We start from the raw sequence: 24337 nt of genomic DNA on the forward strand, positions 1-24337 counted from the left end.
CTCACACAAAAATGTCATCCCGAGGCATGATGTGGTTTAAACCTTCATCCATCTGGAAAATTTTGTGGAACCGGTGATTATACACATCTGTGACCACCATCTAAGAACCAACAGTAACAGAAAGATTACAGGATGGATAAGAGTACACCCACCACATGCCGCAACTAAAGATCCCACATGCCGCAACTAAAAGGATGCTGCATGCTGCAATGAAGATCCCACGTGCTGCAACTAAGACCCGGCACAGCCAAATAAATAAATAAGTATTTTTTAAAAAAGAGTACACCTACTTAATAACCCAGGCACAAATGAAAAAATATGTGCTTCCCCCAGAGAGATCACGATGCAACCAGCCCCAGAGCTCAGGGGCCAAGGGCCAAGGGGGAGCAGCATGGCTGTCACCACCAGAAAACATGCTACATCTGTCCCAAGGTTTACGACGGGATTTGCCCTCCAGTGGCAGGAATGGTGGGGAGTGAGTGCTGACCAGAGACCAGCAGTCATCCAGAATCCTCTGGGGTGTTTCCTGGGGCTGGAATTCCCCAAGCCATCCTCAGCACATAGCAGAAAAGACCAAACCCCAACCACCAAGACCTACCACCTGAAACCAGCAGGGGTGCAAGTGGAGTGGGGAGCAGGAGGGCACTGACCAGGGCTGGGACAAGGGAGGGGCTGGGGGCATCCAGGAGGACGGATCCTCGTGCAGCAAGAGGTCTTCACTTTCCCCACCTTCACACAGGGCTAGGCTCAGCAGAAAGGCCAGTGTGAGCAATTGTTTTTATTTTTCTATTTTATTTTTACTTTTTAATAAATTTATTTATTTACTGGCTGCATTGGGTCTTCGTTGCTGCGTGTGGGCTTTCTCTAGTTGCGGCGAGCGGGGGCTACTCTTCGTTGCGGCGCGCGTGCTTCTCTTGTTGCGGAGCACCGGCTCTAGTGCGGGCTTCAGGAGTGGCACGCAGGCTCTGCAGTTGTGGCTCGCTGGCTCTGAGCGCAGGCTCAGTAGTTGTGGCACACGGGCTTAGTTGCTCCGCGGCATGTGGGATCTTCCTGGACCAGGGATTGAATCCGTGTCCCCTGCATTGGCAGGTGGATTCTTAACCACTGTGCCACCAGGGAAGTCCCAGCAATTGTTTTTAAATAAAGATTTCTATCAAGTCACTCCACAGACTTACAGAGTTTGGGACAGGAAAGAACTTCCAGCTTCTCACATTACAGATGAGGTCAGGTAGGAAGGGGAGGCAAGGTGAGAGCAAATCCCCAGTCCTGGCCCTCTGACCATAGCTAGTGTGTCCTCAATGGAGGAAAGACAGTGTTCCCAGGGCTGGAAGGGACAGACTCAGGCACAGTGTGCACAATGAACAAGGGCCAGGAGGTCTGAGGCATCCAGATATAATCACATGTGTGCTGGCCGATAAGACCTACCCCACAAAAGTGGCTACAAGGTTGAAACTTAACTCCAAAGGACTATGAACTGCCCCCAATAGGCTGAGTGCCACTAAACACCTCGCCTTACGTTTTCCGCAGCAATGCCAGACAGCCTGGAGAGAGCCTCACACAGGTCAGACACGGCCCCCATCAGCGGCACAATCACACGGTACTGCAAAGGAGAGATGGGAGGGGTGACAAGGGTGCTCTGGAAAGGGTGGGATGAGTCAGGAGGAGCAGGCATCATGGAGGGCAGAGGTGCTCCTCCAGAAACAGTGTGTGGTGAGGTCAGGGCCCAGATGAGCGGCCAGCAGAGCAAATAGGCAAGTCTTCTGCATCAACACCCGCCTCTCTATTCAGGTAGCACCACAGAAGCTGGACCATCTCTTTCCCTCCTACACATTGCTTTATTTTTTTCTTAACTTTTTAGAGCCATTCACTACTTCCTTTAAAGAAATGTTACAATTATACAAACTGCCAACCAGTCCTTGTCATAAAGCCAGAAGAAGCATGCAGTGAGCCATCAGCAGGGCTGGACACTAAGACCGGCCTGTTACACCTTTCATTTGGCCTTTTGTTCTGGCCAGGCTCTCCTAGCTGATTTAGCGGTGAACATAACCAAAGGAAGTACTGTTTCTAGTCCCCTAACATTCAGATTCAAGGATCTCTTAGCAGATCAGCCAGGTTCCTTTAGTCAAATGAATGGAACATAGGGGAAAAGGTGACAGAGAAGCCCAGAGAACCTTCACAATATGCCTGAATGACATGGGATTACACAAAGATCTGAGGGAGGACAAGGGCACACACTCAAGCCAAGTGCCAAGGGGTTTCAGAGGCAGCTGATGGAGCTGCTGCTGCAACAGATGGAAGCAGCCCCACTCTGGGTCTGGAGGCCACTCACAACAAGGGGTACCATGAGGGTGACGATTTCTCTTACCTGGGTCGGTCTGCAGCGAGGGTCAGCGGGAACCAGGAAGATCTCCATAACTCGATCTTTCTTCAAGGGCAGTGGGAGAGTTAAATAGCAAAATGGGTCAAAGGTCACAGAAACCTTAGCACATTCTGGGCAAACCAAGGTAGATTTGAAGAGGCCATGGAACGTGTCCACAATCACAGAGTCATTCCTCAACCTATGATTCTCCCAGGCTTCCTTTGCCACCACCTGGAAGAAAGCAAAGGGGATAAGTAAGACATTCTCAACACCCCCCAGTTCTTAGCCTCTGCATCCAGAATGATTCACAGCAAAATCTGAAACAGACTGTGAGGCAGTCTGTGCAGCCAAGAACTTGGTCCAGGACAGTGAGGGCCAGGACTGCTCTTAGCATACCAAACTCATTCCACATGCCAGCTCCATGCCCAATCCTACATTTAACCAAGGGCTGATGCAGGATCTACGGGACAGAGACGAACTGAGAGCACTGTGGACACATGGACCTGACCGGGGAAGGACTGCCTCCTATAGGGCTTCCAATGATCCAAAGTCCCTTCAGTGAGCTTTTAATTTATGCTATAGTTCAGCTAGCTCATGGTTTTTCCTTTAAGATGTGAATGCTACTTTGAAGTATTCATATTGATCATCCCAATGTGATAGGTGGCTTAAATACTAAATTCCTTCTTCATAGATCTGAAAATCAAGGCAAAAAAATTTAAGTGCCCTAATAATATTAATAACAAACTATTTTAATCATCATAGATGGATTTTAATGGATTTTAATAATCCCAAGGGCCCACACTACAGGCACTTTACAGTTTTCAGGGTACCCTAGTCTCTGGTTCACCAATGTAATTATACTAAACAAACTGACTCTAACTTGAAGAAGCCCAAGAGGGAGCATCAGGGGTAACTAGAGTTAGCCCCTTTGTAACGTGCAATACATTTCCATATTAGACCTCACGTCCACGTCACAAACAACAGTGAGAGGCAACCAGAGCCCTGGCACCAATACTCCAAGACCAGAAGAATGCCCTTGCACCTCCCAGTAGGAGGCAGCTTCTTTGGAATACTTTTCTTCAAAAGTCTTCAATATCATACCGCATCTGGCCGCCCATTGGCATCTTTCAGCTCCAGGTACGGTTTTTTCTTCACTCGGTTCAGATCTTCGTGCAACCCGTCTAGAAGAAAGGCTAACAGCTCCTGAGAGTCTTGTTGTTGGTAGCCAGAAAACTGAGGGGCAAAACGTCCCACCTGAGTCTACAACAAAAGCAACCACATCAGAAGGCATAAGTTATAAAGAACCAGTGAAGTCAGATAGGAAATTGTCATCAAAAATAACTTTGGGCTTCCCTGGTGGCACAGTGGTTAAGAATCCACCTGCCAATGCAGGAGACAGGGGTTTGAGCCCCGGTCCGGGAAGATCCCACATGCCGCGGAGCAACTAAGCCTGCGAGCCACAACTACTGAGCCCATGTGCCACAACTACTGAAGCCCGTGTGCCTAGAGCCCATGCTCTGCAACAAGAGAAGCCACAGCAATAAGCCCGCGCACCACAACGAAGAGTAGCTCCCGCTCGCCACAACTAGAGAAAGCCCGCATGCAGCAACGAAGACCTGACACAGCCAAAAATAAATAAAATAAATAAATAAATTTATTTTTAAAATAAATAAATAAATAACTTTGCAGTCTGCTGGCACCGTAAGGGAGAACACCCTTGCTCCAGTAGCCTGATTAACTCCTCAAGGGCCTAAAGGTCAGCAGTTCCTACCAGAGAGAAGAGGGCTAAGATCTGAAATCCAGGACAACTACAGACTTGGAACTTGGGCCACTACCCTAAGAGAGGAGGTAAAGAGTGACTCCCTCAGTAGCCACATCTCCTAAGTACAGACACGAATCCCTCTCCAACCACCTTCTTTGGTTCAGAGTCTCCCTAAGAAGTTTACAAATGGTACCTGCATCAGCCAGAGGAATCCTCTTAGCCCTAAATAAGAGCACTGTACATAAGAGCCCTCCTAGCCCTAAATAAGAGTCTGCCTTGTATTGCTCTACACTACTGATCCTCAGAGTGCAGTGCCCAACTAGTGGCATTAGCATCATCTGAGAGCTTGACAGAAATGCACCTTCTCAGGCCCCACCCCAGACCTTCAGAAACAGAAACTCTGGGAATAGTAATTTGCATATATTTCCCAGGGATTAATGTGACCATGGGAATGAAAAGAATTTGTTTTCAATTTCAGTAAACAATCTAAGATTTTAATTTTCTCATTGAGCTTAGGTGCTATATTTTTTTTACTCTGTGAATCAGATGCTTCATGAAGGTTCCTTGAACCAAACAGGATTTCCAGATTTCAACACATGGAGGCAAGGCACTTCCCCCTCAGCAGCGAAAAACATTCAGGGCAATGGAAGGTTGAGGTGCTCCAAGTGCCCAATGCAGTTCACCCATCTTCCCATCTTCCTAGCTGAGGGACCCAAGTGAGAACTGCCCCTCATACCAACATCCGACAATGTCAGCCCAATTCCTAACTTAGGGGACCCAACTCAAACCACAGTTGGTATACGTTCCAGTCTCAGAGAACCTGGGAGCACCCTTCAGATGATACTGGAAATTAGATTGAATTTTTATGGTCTGCTTAGGGTGTCAACCATTTAAAGAATGCCACTGTAGGGACTTCCCTGATGGTCCAGTGGTTAAGACTTCACCTTCCAATGTAGGGGGTGTGGGTTCGATCCTGGTCAGGGAGCTAAGATCCCACATGCCTCGCAGCCAAAAAACCAAAACATAAAACAGAAGCAATATTGTAACAAATTCAGTAGACTTTAAACATGGTCCACATCAAAAAAACTTAAAAAAAGAAAGAAAAAAAAAGAATGCCACTGTAGAATACAGCATTCTGAACAAGCAGCTTACAATACAAATGATTATCTGAAGTATCCTCGGCCCAGAGATGGGGGCTGAGTCACTTAAGTGTGTGCTAAATGACTGAACAGAAAAGAAGGATCTGATCATGTAGTGCTTTTAGCCTCAGATCCCATCTTAATCCCAAAATGCAGTAAAGGAATGCTTCATTACAACACGAAACCACTCTCCCTAAAATAGGAAAAAGGAAGTATATACGTCAACCTACTTTGAACATGCGAGGTGCCACATGAGCATCCCTTCCAGACCACATCTGCTTAATGAGCTCTGCATAGGCCTCTGCAATTTCCCCTTTCATTCCCAGAGGGTTGTCCCTGTTGATTTCAGCCTCATACTCATCTTTGAGAAAGTAGTCGGTCAGTGGTGCAGTGTTGCTTAAGCACTGAAAGAGAACACGATCACAGCTTACACCGCTTCTGGAGAGCACACAGAGACACAAGATAAACCCAGTTCTAAACGACCAGTGAGGGTCACGCCAACAAAATGAAGTGCTCAGCAGATTCTCTGAAGGGCTCATAACAGTAAGGCACAGCCTCCCAGAGGCTGGTGGCCACACTGTGACTAGCCTCCCAGGGACACTGTTTTGGAAGGAGCTCACACTTACTGCCTACGAACTGTTTCTGAGACAAGCTCTCTGAGGGCAAAAGCTGTATATCCCAAATGCCTGACACACAGTAATTTTCTATTCAGTGGAAGATAATAATTTTAAGATGATATTTTTTTTTTATTGGAAGTGACTGAGACATTCCACTATTTCATGAGAAGGCAAAATATAAGTAAGCCGAAGGCAAAATGTTTTACTACAGCCAAAACACTATGGGTGGGAAAATCAGGATAATTAGAGAAAACAATAAATAATACCGTACTTGTGTATATTAATTTTAACTCCTTAAATTAAAAAATGAAGGTGGGTATTGGATTTTACCAAATGAGTTTTCCTACATCTATAGAGATGATCACATGGTTTTCTCCTTCATTCTGTTACTATGTTAAAAGACTGATTAATTTTTCAAGTGTTAAACCAACCTGGTTTTCCTAGCACAAACCACATTTACTTGTTATGTGTTACCACTTTTATTTAGATATCATTGATTTTGATTTGCTAAAATTTTATCTACATTATTTGTGTCTACAGTTATGAGATACAATAGTCTAAAATTTTTCTTTTTAGAAATTCCTTGTCATATTTTGGTATCAGAGTATCCTGCCTTGTAAAATGATTTGGGGTGCTGAAAGAAGATAGGCATGACTGGTATTTCTGCCTTAAATCTTTGAATACATTCACCAATTCACAAGAATTTTCTCTTTAACCACTGGGCAACCAATCAGTCATGCCATATAATAAAGCCCCAATAAAAATTCTGGACACCAAAACTCAAGTGAGTTTTCATAGCTGGCAATGTTCCATGCCTACTGTTACACATCAATGCCAGGAAAGTAAAGCATCCTGACTCCACAGGAAGAGGGTAACAGAAGCTCTGCACTGAGAACCCTCCTAGACTCTGCCCTACTCCCTTCTTAACCTTGCCTAATTTTAAATCTGTATCCTTTCCCTATAACATACCATAACTGTAAGTATAATTACTTTTAAGTGAGTCTACAAGTCTTTCTAGCAAATTAACAAAACTGAGGGTGGTCTTAGGGAGCCCCAAACTTGCAGCTGGCGTCAGAAGTGAAGGCAGTATTAAGGACTGTGCCCTCCTAACTTTGTAGTTGGACCCTAACTCCAGCCCATGCCCAAAACAGTACCATCACATAGTATGTGCCCAAAAAATATTTGATGGATGAATAAATGAGGTTTCAAAGGGAGGATTTTAGGATTTTCTCCAAGCAGGGGCATGAGGTGAGACAGTTCGCTGGTGAAAAGATGGTCAACTTCAAGCAGGAATAATTTGGCTTAGTACCAGCTACTGTGAGTTCTCATCCCATTAGGGACCAACCAGGCAAGTATTCCAGTACTTTCTGAGATCATTCCCTAATGGTCAACAAAATTCAACATACTGTAAAACCAAACCTAGAACTGATTAAGAAGACATTTTGAGGCCAGGAACACTGAGGAGGCCATTCTGTACTACCCAGTGGGACATGCCTTGGCAGGGATCCCTGAAGTACTAACAAAGGGTCGTTAGGGACCCCTGGGAGAGGATCCTCCCAACACCTTAGAGGCCGCTCCCACCTGAGCCTCAAGTACTGTGAAGACACAGTGTTATTGAGATGGCAGCTCTGCCCCCTACCTGCAAGGCGGAGTTCATGAAGCAGGTGTTCCCCAGGTTTCCAAGTCCACAGAGCCCAGGTTGTACATGAGTTGATGGGGACTCCTGACAATTATACGAAGCAGAGAAGCCAGATCCACTGGAAAACATAACCCACATCAGCAATAAAAGTGAGTGCTGCTCACATGCCCTCAGGATGCCTTTTAGGGCTCCGCTGGGGCCTCTAGAATTCTCACTTGATAATAACCCCGTGATACAAGGTCTCTTTACTCCCCTCCCCAGCCCTCCAGCTCCCCCAACCCCCTGCCTTGATTTGACATGATAACGGGTGGTGAGCACATCCTTAAGGGGAGAAATGCTGTTTGAATCCTTTGCTCTCAGGCTTTGGCAAATGCTAATTTTGTATCCCTCCAGAAGGCTAACTGCCAGGTGACTTCGGGGAAGAACACTGGTTACCAAGATCAAAGCTTGCACCTGCCACCACCCACCAGGCCACACTCAGTCTTGACTGTGCCTGAGTGTGCATGCACTCTCTCTCTCGCCTGACCTTCCTCTTCCACCCTGTCCGTGCTATATGGCAGGTGCTCCTGAAACACTCGGAGAAAGGATCACAGCCATGCAGAGGGGAAACAGGCAGGGTCCTCCCACAACCAACAATCATCCCCGCATAGCTATTCTGCCAGACAGCCAGCCCATTCCTTCACAGACAAATGCAGTGACCCCCATGACCACCAACTGACTTAGGCTGTAGGGAAAACACCAGCTCGCAGGAAGAAAAGCAATGTACATCAGAACTAGGAGGCACAATTTACTGTGGGTATGAAATGGAGCAAGCAACCACATGCAGCATGTTCCCATGCGGAGCCCTAATCCCACTATGCTTAGTGTAGCAGCAGAGGAGCTGTCCAGGTACGGCCTGGGAAAGGACTCAGAGGGAAGGGAAGCAAAGTGAAAGGACCTGCTCTTACCCCCTGCTGATACCGGAACTGTGCATCCCAGAGGTGTTAGTGCTATCACCATTTGAAATGGGAGAGGCAGATACTGAGGAATAGGGACTTGCTGATGATGCTGGAGAGGTAGTAAAATTTCTGCTAGGCGCAGTGCTTGATCTGGGAGAGAGAAGCAGAAACAATGCTACTGACATTTTGCAAAAAGCAAGCCCTATTTAATGCCTTAGGTCTCTTCTCAAGAAATAAATGTTCTCCATACTCAGTTATTTAAAATTAATTGCAAAAAGCCCATTTTCATGCTAATTCAAGACAAATTTTATTTAAGTGAGAGTAAAGAAATTAATTGATCTTCCTGTCTCATTCATCCACATGGTCATATACTGAATCTTTCAGTATATGAAATGTTTTATATATGTTTTAGTATATGTTTTATCTTTCAGGATAAAACACAAGGTTGATCTTCAGGGCATCCTAGTTTGATTTACAAATGATAAGGTTCCCTAAATTTTAAGAGTTACCAGTGAAAGACAAAGAAAAATGGTAATAAGAGATGAATTTCCCCCAAAGTACTTGACCCAGATTAAACAGGTGGCTATTAAGTATAACAATAGGAAAATGGCAATTTAGTTTCACTGTGCTATTTGAGGAAATTCCTTTTGTTTCCTTAAATTTACCAAATGTGAATAACCTCTGTTTCAAACTCATGTTTCAATATTTTTCATAGCATCTTATTTTAGATTTATTCCTACTTTCAGATTAATTAATTCAAGGGTTAATTGCCCCAAATCTTAAATTGATATCAAACGGGACTTCCCTGTCGGTCCAGTGGTTAAGACCCCGCGCTTCCACTGCAGGGGGCACGGGTTTGATCTCTGGTTGGGGAACTAAGATCCCACATGCCGCATGGTGCGGCTCCCCTCCAAAAAAAACTGATATCAATTTTATCATATTTTCTACTAAAATTCATATAGGAGCTGTCTGCATTGTTTCAAGTATGTACAACTGTGATTTTCCTTCTAGATTTGGGGTTATTTTTAGAAAAGAGAAAATAATTAAGATGCATTGTCCCTGCAGAGTGCCCAACCTCATGTGATCTGATGTCAACCAGGGTTCCCCTTGAGAAGACAGTGGGACGTGGCAACAAACATGAGCGATCCTGTACCCACACTGTAGGCAGATGTCAGGGAACTATCCAGGGGCCTAAATGGGCATCAGGAACTGAGTTCTCCTTCACATTCTGCGGTCACAGCAAGGGAGGGGGAAAGAGGGCTCCCCAGCCTCTCACCCACCCATAAGGAAACGCACCTTCTCTAATCCTGAAGAGCATCTGCTTCACTGAGCCTCATCTCAGCTGCAAAGGAGTCCAAGGACTCAGGCAGCTCCTTAAGTAAGGCTTGTCAGAGCCAAGGGCACTCTCTTCTGCCACACAGGTGACTTAAGCATACACTTGAGGCCTGTCTACTGTGATGCCGGTATGCCCAGCCTCCTATTCAGGCAGGAAAGTCACTACCCAAGACTGGTCTGATATGGCAGACTCAGTTATCTCAGGTCTGGAGATACTACAAGATAGCGAAATTCAATTTCTGACATACAGTACCTCAAGGCACATGGCTTAACACTCCCTTTTTTAGTAACTGTTCACTGGTAACTTATTTTATTCCCTGAACTTAAAAGGGCAAAAATCCATATAAAGCCACTACACATATCCAAGACCTATCAACTTAAACAGACAACATTCTGGTTGAAATGAAAGAAAACAGGGAATTCCCTGTGGTCCAGTGGTTAGGACTCTGCACCTTCACTGCCAAGGGCGTGGGTTTGATCCCTGGTCAGCAAATTGGGATCCTGCAGGCCACACGGAGTGGCCAAAAAAATAAATTTAAAAAAACAAAAAAAAGAAAAAAGAAAAATTTTATTTGACATTCATTTAAAATGTTCTAGAAAATACTGCCAGTAGTTTTCAGAGTAAATTCGGTCAAAAAGAAATCCAACAGTGATTACATAAGGATATTTTTTATATGCTTGAAAACTTATATAATACAAAGTTTTTGTTTGTTTTTTTACTCTACCTTTGACAGACAAATCAAAAAGCAAGACCTCTGTACAGAAGTGACTTGTAACTGAGAAACGCTTGGGCACTTGTCACTTGTCACCAGGCAACTTCACAGCACACCCTAGGGCACTGCAAGCCGGGAAGTAGGCAACGGTAGGAAACGCCTGACGTGAAGCAAGACCTCACTCTCAAATGTGACCGAGTCTCATGCAACAAACTTTCTGAAAACAGAGGTTACATCTCCAAATAAGGATCCCTCTGCTCCTAAAAGATACTCTGGTTAAGCCTCTGGTCTCCTGGCACCTTTCTACTGAGATATTTCCTGATCCTAGGCATGTCCAGTCATTATCATCACAACGAAAACATGCCCTGACCTATGGCTGAGTCTCTGTAACATATTCATGCCTGCCCTCCTTGCTCCATTGCTCTCTCCTTGCCTCTCAGATGTTCTCCAGGCCAAATGCCACTCTGAGGATGAGTCCACTCTTTAAGCCCACCCTCTGACCTCAGGTGTTCAGAGGACAGCATCTGGCATTATCATTAGGACAACAATCAACTCTTAGCCAGAATTCTCACTGCCTTCACAACATCCTAAGCTGTGATCTCCCCGTCCACCAACAATGTTAACCCTCATATGCATGCAACTCAAATCTCTATTTCAGGAACACTGGCTTCTTCCAGCTCTGGGCAAGCAGCCCTTAAAGGGGACCATGGTGCAGAGCTAACCAGGCCTTACAGACGTAAGGCAAGTAAAGTTAGAGAGAATTAAAGAGTTAGAGAGGGGCTTTCCTGGTGGCTCAGTGGTTGAGGATCTGCCTGCCAATGCAGGGGACACGGGTTTGACCCCTGGTCCAGGAAGATCTCACATGCCGTGGAGCAACTAAGCCTGTGCGCCACAACTACTGAGCCTGCACTCTAGAGCTCACGTGCCACAACTACTGAAGCCCACATGCCTAGAGCCCGTGCTCCACAACAAGAGAAGCCACCGCAATGAGAAGCCGGTGCACTACAACAAAGAGTAGCCCCTGCTCACCGCAACTAGAGAAAGCCCGTGAGCAACAACGAAGACCCAACGAAGCCAAAATTAAATAAATAAAGTTATAAAAAAAAAAATAAAGAGTTCGAGAAACAGAAAAAATGAGGCCAGATCTATAGAGAACCTTGGAAGCACTAACACAGAGGCTGGAGCAATCCACAGGAAGGAAAAAACCATCTGAAAATGCTCAGAGTTTACCAGGTGGCTCTCACTAGTGAATAAAGGAGCTGAATGAAAACAATTTCATTATGTTGTCCTCCTGCCAGGATATATGTAAAATTGATTCTACAAGTGGGTTAAAAAAAAAAAAAGGATTAAGCCAATCATTGTCTTTCCCTGGATGACATACTCACTTGATGTACTTTCCCATTCCCTCAATTTTATCGTGTGTCGTCTTTGACAGACAACGTACTACTGAACAGGGCTGGTTTAAAAAACAGAAAGTCTGATTTGAGAGCTTGTCTTTTTAATGAGTTGAACCCATCTACAGTTATTCTAATTACTGTTATAGCTGGACTTAATTCAATCTCCCTTATTTTCTAATAACCATAATTTTCAGTTGTTTTTTCCCTTCTTTCTTGCCTTCCACCTGAGTTTCCCTTTTTATTTTATTTATTTATTTTATTTTTAATTTTTTCATTTATTTGCTTTTATTTTTGGCTGTGTTGGGTCTTTGTTGCAGCACGGAAGGAAAACCACATTCACAGATAGACAAAATGAAAAGCCAGAGGACTTTGTACCAGATGAAGGAACAAGATAAAACCATAGAAAAACAACTAAATGAAGTGGAGATAGGCAACCTTCCAGAAAAAGAATTCAGAATACTGATAGTGAAGATGATCCAGAACCTCGGAAAAAGAACAGAGGCAAAGATCAAGAAGATGCAAGAAATGTTTATCAAAGACCTAGAAGGATTAAAGAACAAACAAACAGAAATGAACATTACAATAACTGAAATGAAAAATACATTAGAAGGAATCAACAGTGGAATAACTAAGGCAGAAGAACGGATAAGTGACCTGGAAGACAGAATGGTGGAATTCACTGCCACGTAACAGAATAAAGAAAAAAGAATGAAAAGAAATGAAGACAGCCTAAGAGACCTCTAGGAAAACATTAAATGCAACAACATTTGCATTATAGGGGTCCCAGAAGGAGAAGAGAGAGAGAAAGGACCAGAGAAAATATTTGAAGAGATTATAGTTGAAAACTTCCCTAACATGGGAAAGGAAATAGCCATCCAAGTCCAGGAAGCGCAGAGAGTCCCAGGCAGGATAAACCTAAGGAGAAACACGCCAAGACACATAGTAATCAAACTGACAAAAATTAAAGACAAAGAAAAATTACTGAAAGCAACAAGGGAAAAATGACAAATAACATACAAGGGAACTCCCATAAGGTTAACAGCTGATTTCTCAGCAGAAACTCTACAAGCCAGAAGGGAATGGCATGATATATTTAAAGCTATGAAAGGGAAGAACCTACAACCAAGATTAATCTACCTGGCAAGGATATCATTCAGATTCGACGGAGAAATCAAAAGCTTTATAGACAAGCAAAAGCTAAGAGAATTCAGCACCACCAAACCAGCTCTACAACAAATGTTAAAGGAACTTCTCTAAGTGGGAAACACAAGAGAAGAAAAGGACCTACAAAAACAAGCCGATAACAATTAAGAAAATGGTAAGGGGCTTCCCTGGTGGCACAGTGGTTAAGAATCCACCTGCCAATGCAGGGGACACGGGTTCGAGCCCTGGTCCGGGAAGATCTCACATGCTGTGGAGCACCTGGGCCCATGTGCCACAACTCCTGAGCCTGTGCTCTAGAGCCCGCGAGCCACAACTACTGAGCCTGTGAGCCACAACTACTGAGCCTGCAAGCCACAACTATTGAGCCCACACACCTAGAGCCCATGCTTTGCAATGAAGAGTAGCCCCTGCTAGCTGCAACTAGAGAAAGCCCATGCACTGCAACGAAGACCCAAAGTAGCCAAAAATAAATTAAATAAATAAATAAAATATCATTTAAAAAACAAAAGAAAGAAAATGGTAATAGGAACATACATATCGATAATTACCTTAAATGTGAATGGATTACATGCTCCAGCCAAAAGACACAGGCTTGCTGAATGGATACAAAAACAAGACCCATATATATGCTGTCTGCAAGAGACCCACTTCAGACCTAGGGACACATATAGACTGAAAGCGAGGGGATGGAAAAAGATATTCCATGCAAATGGAAATCAGAAGAAAGCTGGAGTAGCAATACTCATATCAGATAAAACAGACTTTAAAATAAAGAATGTTACAAGAGACAAGGAAGGACACTACATCATGATCAAGGGATCAATCCAAAAAAAAGATATAACAATTATAAATATATATGCACCCAACATAGGAGCATTTCAATACATAAGGGAACCGCTAACAGCTATGAAAGACGAAATCAACAGTAACACAATAATAGTGGGGGACTTTAACACCTCACTTACACCAATGGACAGATCATCCAGACATAAAATTAATAAGGAAACACAAGCTTTAAATGACACAATAGACCAGATAGATTTAATTGATATTTATAGGACATTCCATCCCAAAACAGCAGATTACACTTTTTTTAAAAAATTTCTTGGGGCTTCCCTGGTGGCGCAGTGGTTGAGAATCTGCCTGCCAATACAGGGGACACGGGTTTGAGCCCTGGTCTGGGAAAATCCCACATGCCGCGGAGCAACTGGGCCCGTGAGCCACAACTACTGAGCCTGCGCTTCTGGAGCTTGTGCTCCACAACAAGAGAGGCCGCGATAGTGAGAAGCTCGCGCACCGCGATGAAGACTGGCCCCCACTTGCCGCAACTAGAGAAAGCCCTCACACAGAAACGAAGACCCAACACAGCCAAAAATAAATAAATAAATAAAAATAAACGCCAATCTCTTTAAAAAAAAAAAATTTCTTTAAGGCTAAGTTTTGGGGTTTTTTAAATAAATAAATTTATTTATTTATTTATTTAGCTGTGTTGGGTCTTCATTGCTCTGCATGGGCTGTCTCTAGTTGTGGCGAGCGGGGGCTTCTCATGTTGCAGAGCACGGGCTCCAGGCACACAGGCTTCAGTAGTTGTGGCACACGGGCTCAGTAGCTGTGGCTCGCAAGCTCTAGAGCGCAGGCTCAATAGCTGTGGTACACAGGTTTAGTTTCTCCGCAGCATGTGGGATCTACCCAGACCAGAGCTCGAACCTGTGTCCCCTGCATTGGCAGGCGGATTCTTAACCACTGCACCACCAGGGAAGTCCTACACTTTCTTCTCAAGTGTGCATAGAACATTCTCCAGGATATATCATATATTGGGTCACAAATCAAGCCTCGGTAAATTTAAGAAAATTGAAATCATATCTTTTCCAACCACACCGCTATGAGCTTAGAAACAAAGTACGGGGAAAAAAACGTAAAAAACGCAAAGACATGGAGGCTAAACAATACATTACTAAATAACCAAGAGATCACTGAAGAAATCAAAGAGGAAATCAAAAAATACCTAGAGACAAATGACAATGAAAACACGACGATCCAAAACCTATGGGATGCAGCAAAAGCAGTTCTAAGAGGGAAGTTTATAGCAATACAAGCCTACCTCACGAAACAAGAAAAATCTCAAATAAACAATCTAACCTTACACCTAAAGGAACAAGAGAAAGAAGAACAAACAAAACCCAAAGTTAGTAGAAGGAAAGAAATCATAAAGATCAGAGCAGAAATAAATGAAACAGAAACAAAGAAAACAATAGCAAAGATCAATAAAACTAAAAGTTGGTTCTTTGAGAACATAAACAAAACTGATAAACCTTTAGCCAGACTCATTAAGAAAAAGAGGGAGAGGACTCAAATCAATAAAATTAAAAATGAAAAAGGAGAAGTTACAACGGACACTGCAGAAATACAAAGCATCCTAAGAGACTACTACAAGCAACTTTATGCCAATAAAATGGACAACCTGAAAGAAATGGACAAATTCTTAGAAAGGTATAACCTTCCAAGACTGAACCAGGAAGAAATAGAAAATATGAAGAGACCAATCACAAGTAATGATACTGAAAATGAAATTCCAAGACTGAACCAGGAAGAAATAGAAAATATAAACAGACCAATCACAAGTAATGAAATTGAAACTGTGATTAAAAATCTTCCAACAAACAAAAGTCCAGGACCAGATGGCTTCACAGGTGAATTCTATCAAACATTTAAAGAAGAGCTAACACCCATCCTTCTCAAACTTCCAAAAAATTGCAGAGGAAGCAACACTCTCAAACCCATTCTATGAGGTCACCAAAACCAGACAAAGATACTACAAAAAAAGAAAATTACAGACCAATATCACTGATGAATATAGATGCAAAAATCCTCAACAAAACATTAGCAACCAGAATCCAACAACACAATAAAAGGATCATACACCATGATCAAGTAGGATTTATCCCAGGGATGCAAGGATTCTTCAGTATACGCAAATCAATCAATGTGATACACCATATTAACAAATTGAAGAATAAAAACCATATAATCATCTCAATAGATGCAGGAAAAGCTTTTGACAAAATTCAACAACTATTTATGATAAAAACTCTCCAGAAAGTGGGCACAGAGGGAACCTACCTCAACATCATAAAGCCCATATACGACAAACCCACAGCAAACATCATTCTCAATGGTGAAAAACTGAAAGCGTTTCCTCTAAGATCAGGAACAAGACAAGGATGTCCACTCTCGCCACTATTATTCAACACAGTTTTGGAAGTCCTAGCCATGGCAATCAGAGAAAACAAAGAAATAAAAGGAATACAAACTGGAAAAGAAGAAGTAAAACTGTCACTGTTTGCAGATGACATGATACTATACACAGAGAATTCTGAAGATGCCACCAGAAAACTACTAGATCTAATCAATGAATTTGGTAAAGTTGCAGGATACAAAATTAATGCACAGAAATCTCTTGCATTCCTATACACTAACAATGAAAGGTCAGAAAGAGAAATTAAGGAAACAATCCCATTCACCATTGCAACAAAAAGAATAAAATACCTAGGAATAAACCTACCTAAGGAGGTAAAAGACCTGTACTCAGAAAACTGGAAGACACTGATGAAAGAAGTCAAAGATGACACAAACAGATGGAGAGATATACCATGTTCTTGGACTGGAAGAATCAATATTGTGAAAATGACTATACTACCCAAAGCAATCTACAGATTCAATGCGATCCCTATCAAATTACCAGTGGCATTTTTTACAGAACTAGAACAAAAAAATCTTAAAATTTGTATGGAGACACAAAAGACCCCGAATAGCCAAAGCAGTCTTGAGGGAAAAAAAAGGAGCTGAAGGATCAGACTTCCTGACTTCAGACGATACTACAAAGCTACGGTAATCAAGACAATATGGTACTGGTCCAAAAACAGAAATATAGATCAATGGAACAGCATACAAAGCCCAGAGATAAACCCACGCACCTATGGTCAACTAATCTATGACAAAGTAGGCAAGGATATACAATGGAGAAAAGACAGTCTCTTCAATAAGTGGTGCTGGGAAAACTGGACAGCTACATGTAAAAGAATGAAATTAGAACACTCCCTAACACCATATGCAAAAATAAACTCAAAATGGATTAGAGACCTAAATGTAAGACCGGACACCATAAAACTCTTAGAGGAAAACATAGGAAGAACATTCTTTGACATAAATCACAGCAAGATCTTTTTTGATCCACCTCCTAGAGTAATGGAAATAAAAACAAAAATAAACAAATGGGACCTAATGAAACTTCAAAGCTTTTGCAAAGCAAAGGAAACTACAAACAAGACGAAAAGACAACCCTCAGAATGGGAGAAAATATTTGCAAATGAATAGACCGACAAAGGATTAATCTCCAAAATATATAAGTTCATGCAGCTCAATATTAAAAAAACAAACAACCCAATCCAAAAATGGTCAGAAGACCTAAACAGACATTTCTCCAAAGAAGACTTATAGATGGCCAAGAAGCACATGAAAAGCTACTCAACATCACTAATTATTAGAGAAATGCAAATCAAAACTACAATGAGGTATCACCTCACACAAGTCAGAATGGGCATCATCAGAAAATCTACAAACAACAAATGCTGGAGAGGGTGTGGAGAAAAGGGAACCCTCTTGCTCTGTTGGTGGGAATGTAAATTGATACAGCCACTATGGAGAACAGCATGGAGGTTCTTTAAAAAACTAAAAATAGAATTACCATATGACCCAGCAATCCCACTACTGGGCATATACCCAGAGAAAACCATAATTTAAAAAGACAGATGCATGGGCTTCCCTGGTGGCGCAGTGGTTAAGAATCCACCTGCCAATGCAGGGGACACAGGTTCGAGCCCTGGTCCAGGAAGATTCCACATGCCGCGGAGCAACTAAGCCCATGCGCCACAGCTACTGAGCCTGCGTTCTAGAGCCCACAAGACACAACTACTGAGCCTGAGTGCCACAACTACTGAAGCCCGTGTGCCTAGAGCCTGTGCTCTGCAACAAGAGCAGCCACCCAATGAGAAGCCCGCACACCGCAAGGAAGAGTAGCCTCTGCTCGCCACAACTAGAGAAAAGCCCGCGCGCAGCAACAAACACCCAATGCAGCCAAAAATAAAAATAAAAATAAAAATAAATAAATAAGTAAGTAAGTAAGTAAGACACATGCACCCCAATGTTCACTGCAGCACTATTTACAATACCCAGGTCATGGAAGCAACCTAAATGCCCATCGACAGACGAATGGATAAAGACGACATGGTACATACATACAATGGAATATTACTCAGCCATAAAAAGGAACGAAATTGGATCATTTATAGAGACGTGCATGGATCTAGAGACTGTCATACAGAGTGAAGTAAGTCAGAAAGAGAAAAACAAATATCATATATTAACACACATATATGGAAACTAGAAAAATGGTATAGATGAACTGGTATGCAGGGCAGAAATAGACACACAGATGTAGAGAACAAACGTATGAACACCAAGGAGGGAAAGTGGCGGGGGTGGTGGTGGTGGTGGTGGGATGAATTGGAAGATTGGGATTGACATGTATACACTAATATGTATAAAATAGATAAACTAATAAGAACCTGCTATATAAAAAAATAAATTAAATTTAAAAATTTTTTTAAAAAAAGGAAAGGTTTTTTTTTTTCCCCTTTCACCTCCCAATGGTTATTCTTCCGTTCTTCTTTAGTTTACAAATCCCAAGTTTTAGTTAGAGCCCTTCCAACTGCTAAAAGACATTTCCCAGCCTCCTTTGAAGCCAGGTGTGGTCATATAATTGGCCAAAGAGATGTAAAGGCAGATTTTCTATGTGATTTCTGGGAAATCTCTTTAAAAGGAAGGGGCATGTCCTTCTTCCTGATTCCTCCTCAGCTACTTGAATGCAGGTATGATTGGTTCAGCTCCAGCGGTCATCATGGACCCTGAGTTGACCACCTTTAAAGTTGAAGCCTCGCACAGTAGAGCAACATGACAAAACAGCTGGATTTCTAATAACAGCAGCATTGAACTGCCCACCTCAGAAATTCTTTTTGGAAAGATATAACCGTGTACGTTGCTCGACATGCTAATTTTCAGGTCTTTCTTCATTGCCACCAAAGCTTTCCTAATCAATACAACATGTTACATAAAAGATGTAAATTCTACTTTTGTATTTCTGGTAGTTACTCCACTAACTTACTAGGATCTATAACTGTTTTTATTTTTCCCCATCAATTACTTCAACTTATTAACTACATTTCCCTGCAAAAGTAGTTCAGGACATTCTCATCTCTCTGTACTGCTTCCTGTCTCCTCACCTGTCTTCCATGTTGGGATTACCCAGTATTTACTTCTGGATTGTGTTATTGATAAAGGCTGCTTTCTTAAACTTTTCTTCTTACTATTACTAAACTTTTTTTAAACTTTTTATTGAAGTATATTACATAGAGAAATATACACATTATGAGAGTACAAAAATCAAGACATTCCTGGGAATTGCCTGGTGGTCCAGTGGTTAGGACTTGGCGATTTCATAGCCATGGCCTGGGTTCAATCCCTGGTTGGGGAAATAAAATCCCAAAAGAGGCATGGCACAGCCAAAAAAAAGAATCAAGACATTCTCACCAAGCGAATACCCCTATATAACCAGTACCCTCAGACCAAAAAACAGGACAGCACCACCCCCCAGGTGTCTTCCTCATGCTCCCTTCAGTCATGATTCTTCCCTAAGCTAACCTCCATCATGACCGTGACACCCATAGATCAGTTTTGCCTGTTCTTAAGCTTTCTATCAAGGGACTCAAACAGTATGCCACGTTTTGTGTCTGGTTTCTCTCATTCACATGGTTTATGAGACTCAATGTTGCTGTGGCTGGAGAGAATTCTATTGCGTGCATACACCACAATTTATCTATCCATTCTATTTTTGGTGGACATTTGGGTTAGCTCCAGTTTGTGACTATGACAATCTGTGCTGTTGTGAACATCTTTGAATGTATCTTTAAGTGAATGTGAGCTGTATTTCTGTATGCCTAAGAGTGGATTGCTGGGTTGTAGAATATGCACACAATTCGTCATTTAGTACTTTTTGCTAAACCTTCTAAAGTCACTATACCAGTTTATATGCCCCATCAGCAGGGTCCAACACCTCTACAACACTTGACACTGTCTTTTTCATATAACCATTCTGGGGGATGTGCAGAAGCACTGCATTATGGTTTTAATTTGCCATTTCTGGATGACTGCTGAGGTTGAGCACCTCCCCATATGCTCACTAGCCACACGGTAGCCTCTTTTTTTTTTAAATTTATTTTAATTTATTTATTTTTGGCTGTGTTGGGTCTTCGTTGCTGCATGTGGGCTTTCTCTAGTTGCAGAGAGTGGGGGCTACTCTTTGTTGCAGTGTGCAGCCTTCTCATTGCGGTGGCTTCTCTTTTTGCAGAGCATGGGCTCTAGGTGCACGGGCTTCAGTAGTTATGGCATGAGGGCTCAGTAGTTGTGGCTTGCCAGCTCTAGAGTGCAGGCTCAGTAGTTGTGGCGCACAGGCTCAGCTGCTCCGCGGCATGTGGGATCTTCCCGGACCAGGGCTCGAACCCGTGTCCCCTGCATTGGCTGGCAGATTCTTAACCACTGTGCCACCAGGGAAGTCCGGTAGCCTCTTTCTTAAAGTGACTGTTATAGGTTTTCTTGCCCTTTTTTCTAGAAGGGGTGTCTGACTTTTTCTTACTGACATTAAGGGGTTTCTTTGAAATTCTGGATATAAACAATCTGTCAGACATACGTATTGCAAATACCTTTCTCACTCTGTGGCTTGCCTTTCCACTCTTTTAGAACAGTCCTGAATTTAAAAGTCATCCACTCGGGCTTCCCTGGTGGCGCAGTGGTTGAGAATCCACCTGCCAATGCAGGGGACACGGGGTGGAGCCCTGGTCCAGGAAGATCCCACATGCCACAGAGCAACTAAGCCCGTGAGCCACAACTACTGAGCCTGCGCTCTAGAGCCCACGTGCCACAACTACTGCAGCCCGCGCGCCTAGAGCCCTTGCTCCACAACAAGAGAAGCCACTGCAATGAGAAGCCTGCGCACCACAACGAAGAGTAGCCCCCACTCGCCACTAGAAAGAAGCCCGCACACAGCAACGAAGACCCAACACAGCCAAAAATAAAAATAAATAAATTTATTAAAAAAAAAAAAAACCTTAAGGAAAAAAAAAGTTATCCACTCTATCCATGTCCTCTGCTATGGTTTGTGGTGCTGTGTCTTGTGTAAAAAATCTTTGCTTACTCAAAAGTCATAAAGTCCTTGCTTTCCTGGTCAACGGAACACTTCACTAGTTGTATACTCTCCCTTGCACCTTCTGGATTTTACTGCCTGCTCCTGGACGCTAACACTACTTCCCTGAAGAGGTTTTCAAAGAGGAGCTCTGTGTAGAAAACTTTCTAAAGTCATCTATGCCAGAGAAAATTATCTTTACATTCAGATAACAGTTTAGCAGATTTAAAAATTCTAGTTTTAAAGTTATCTTACTTTGGGACTTCCTTGGTGGTCCAGTAAGTAAGACTCCGCACTCCCAATGCAGGGGGCCCAGGTCTGATCCCTGGTTGGGGAACTAGATCCCGCACGCATGCCGCAACTAAGAGCCTGCGTGCCGCAACTAAGAGCCGTGTGCTGCAACTAAAGATCCTGTGTGTTTGGGCTTCCCTGGTAGCACAGTGGTTAAGAATCCACCTGCCAACGCAGGAGACATGGGTTTGAGCCCTGGTCCGGGAAGACCCCACATGCCGTGGAGCAACTGAGCCCGTGCGCCACAACTACTGAACCCGGCGCACCCTAGAGCCCGTGCTCTGCAACAAGAGAGGCCACTGCAGTGAGAAGCCCGCATGCCGCAAAGAGTAGCCTCCACTCGCCGCAACTAGCGTGCAGCAATGAAGACCCAACACAGCCAAAAATAAATAAATAAATTTAAATAAATAAATAAATAAATAATAAAGATCCCATGTGTCACAAGTAAGACCTGGCACAGCCTAAATAAATATTTAAAGTTTTCTTACTTTGATACTGAAAAAGTATCTCCTAGGTCCATTGTGGCTGTTGGGAAGTTTGATATTAATCTGCTTCTCACCGTGACTTTCTCTTTCAAACAGATTTGACATTTTCCCTATATCTTTGTTGTTAAATTTCAATCTAACGTGTCTTGGTGTGGGCTTTGTTTTTTCTGTCGTGTTTAGCATTCTTTACATTTAAGATGTATTCTCTTTTATGATTTCTGAGAAACTCTTGGTCATTATTTCTTCTAACATTTTCTTCCCCTTGTCTGTCATTTCCTCTCTGCTCCTAAGATTCCTATTATCTGGACACTGACATTTCTACTCCCATCCTCCACAGCACTTTTCTTCTATTATCTTCCACCTCCTTAACCCCTAGAATTCTTCAACCTGACCTTCTGACTTCTACACTCAAGTCTTGAGCTACATCCATTCTGCTACTCAACCCAGCCCCTGAATTCTCTGTTCCCACGTAGGTATCTCCTTGTTCCTGTTTCATGTACCCATTTCCTCTTTTTCTTTAGGATTTCCATTATGCTTCTTCCATCCTCCTAAGCAGCTGGGAATATGAATTCTGCTCCAACTAGCACAACCTGTCAATTTGTCACTTTCCTTTAATTCTGACTATACTTGCCAGCTTCTCGTGGCTCCCTGTGACCCGTTCACCAGGTGAGATCACCCCGCTCCTCACTCACCACACCCCTCAAATGAGCTCCCCACCTCATGGAAAGGCAAAGATGGAAGCTAGAGTCTCAGAAGGATCACAGGCCGACCGCCCCAGCATCTCTTGGGCCTCATCCCCTCAGCCCTCCTGTCATTCCTCCAAGCACCAGTCATAACAAACTCCTGCTGGCCTTCAACCAGGCCTGCTCTGCCTCAGGACTTCTCCATATGCTGTCACCTCTGCCTCACAAAGCTGTTCTCCACACCACACTCACTGCTGATTCCCTCACCTCCTCCATGACCATGTTCAAATGGTACCTCAGTGGGGCCTCCCCATCAGCCTGTTTAAATATGCCCAAAGCCTTAGCACTTGCTAATTTTCTTCCCTGATTTTTTCCCACAGTACTTGTAAATCTTCAGACGTGTATTTTTTAAATTTATTTATTTTCTGCTCCTTGAGGATAGAGACTTTGTTTTATTTATTGCTGTATCCTTGGCATCTAGAACAGTGTCCGGCACTACTGAGGGAGTAGGGAGGCGAATGTGCCTTAGGACTTCTGCTCTGAGCTCATTCACCATTGGACACCCTCTACCAGGAGACTCAAACCTTCAGGGCATCTCAATGAGGCACTTCTCTTTTCCAAAAGCTGTTTCCCTTCACTGGAATCTCTTAGGCCTGAGGGTATGGAAGGGATGGGGAAAAGCAACAGTAGGAAGAGAAAAAGGCACAACTGAAAACAGTCTCCCTTGGCCAGTACGCACAGGCTCTTCCACTCCAAGCTGTCAACCCTACCTCACTGACTAGAATCCAAGCACCTTCTCCCAAGGGGGTTGTCGCAGTTTTTATGTTATTTTCTCTTGGTTCTGTGGCATTTCCATTCCAAGAAGGGAGTCAGAAGGCTGGGCTAGTATATTTGTCTCCTATGGCTGCTGTCACAAATTACCACAAACTTAGTGGCTTAAACAACACAAATTTATTATCTTACGGTTTTGGACGTCCAAAGTCCAAAATTCTTCTCACTGAGCTAAATCAAGGTGTGGGCAGAGCTGTGTTCCTTGGTGGGGGCTCTAGGGACTTCTAGAGGCTGCCCACCTTCCCTGGCTCATGGCCAGTCAAGTCTTTCTCACACTTCACCACTCTGACTCTGCTTCTGCCCTCACATCTGACTCTCCTGTCTCCCTCTTTCATTTATAAGGACCCTCATGATTATACTGGGCCTACCCAGATAATCCAGGATAATCTCCCCATCTCAAGATCCTTAATCACATCAGCAAAGTCCCTTTTGCCATGTAACCTAACATATTTACAGGTTCTGGGGATTAGGACATGGACTCTGGGGAAGGACATGATCATTATTCTGCCTACCATAGCTATTTTGTCATCTTCTCAGGAACTGGTGACCAGAGTTTCTTAAACTGAAGTCCATGGCTAGGCTTCAGGGTGCCTGTAAAACCCTTGAGATTATTGGCAAAATGTTGCGTCTTCCTGCATGTTTCTTGAGAGAGAGCTCAGAGCTTTCATAATTTTCAAAAGAGCTAAGAGCC

General features: G+C 43.2%; 1 protein-coding gene across 7 annotated transcripts in view; it reads right to left on the reverse strand.

Moving 5' to 3' along the window:
• The window catches only part of USP4 (ubiquitin specific peptidase 4), a 48354-nt gene that overhangs the window by 15163 nt on the left and 8854 nt on the right, over positions 1-24337 (reverse strand). For 4 of the 7 annotated variants that reach the window (XM_082413629.1, XM_082413626.1, XM_082413631.1 and 1 more), the window contains exons 7-13: positions 8464-8604; positions 7517-7634; positions 5491-5664; positions 3461-3619; positions 2366-2590; positions 1517-1600; positions 6-100 (exon numbers count right to left, since the gene is read on the reverse strand). In XM_082413629.1, coding sequence (XP_082269755.1) covers positions 6-100; positions 1517-1600; positions 2366-2590; positions 3461-3619; positions 5491-5664; positions 7517-7634; positions 8464-8604 — 996 coding nt within the window. The remainder of the gene's footprint in view (positions 1-5; positions 101-1516; positions 1601-2365; positions 2591-3460; positions 3620-5490; positions 5665-7516; positions 7635-8463; positions 8605-24337) is intronic. The other 3 variants (XM_082413630.1, XM_082413627.1, XM_082413628.1) reach the window with 2 other exon arrangements.

This window comes from Balaenoptera physalus, assembly GCF_965194825.1.
Source record: "Balaenoptera physalus genome assembly, chromosome: 11".
In the NCBI taxonomy this organism is placed as follows: Eukaryota; Metazoa; Chordata; class Mammalia; order Artiodactyla; family Balaenopteridae; genus Balaenoptera; species Balaenoptera physalus.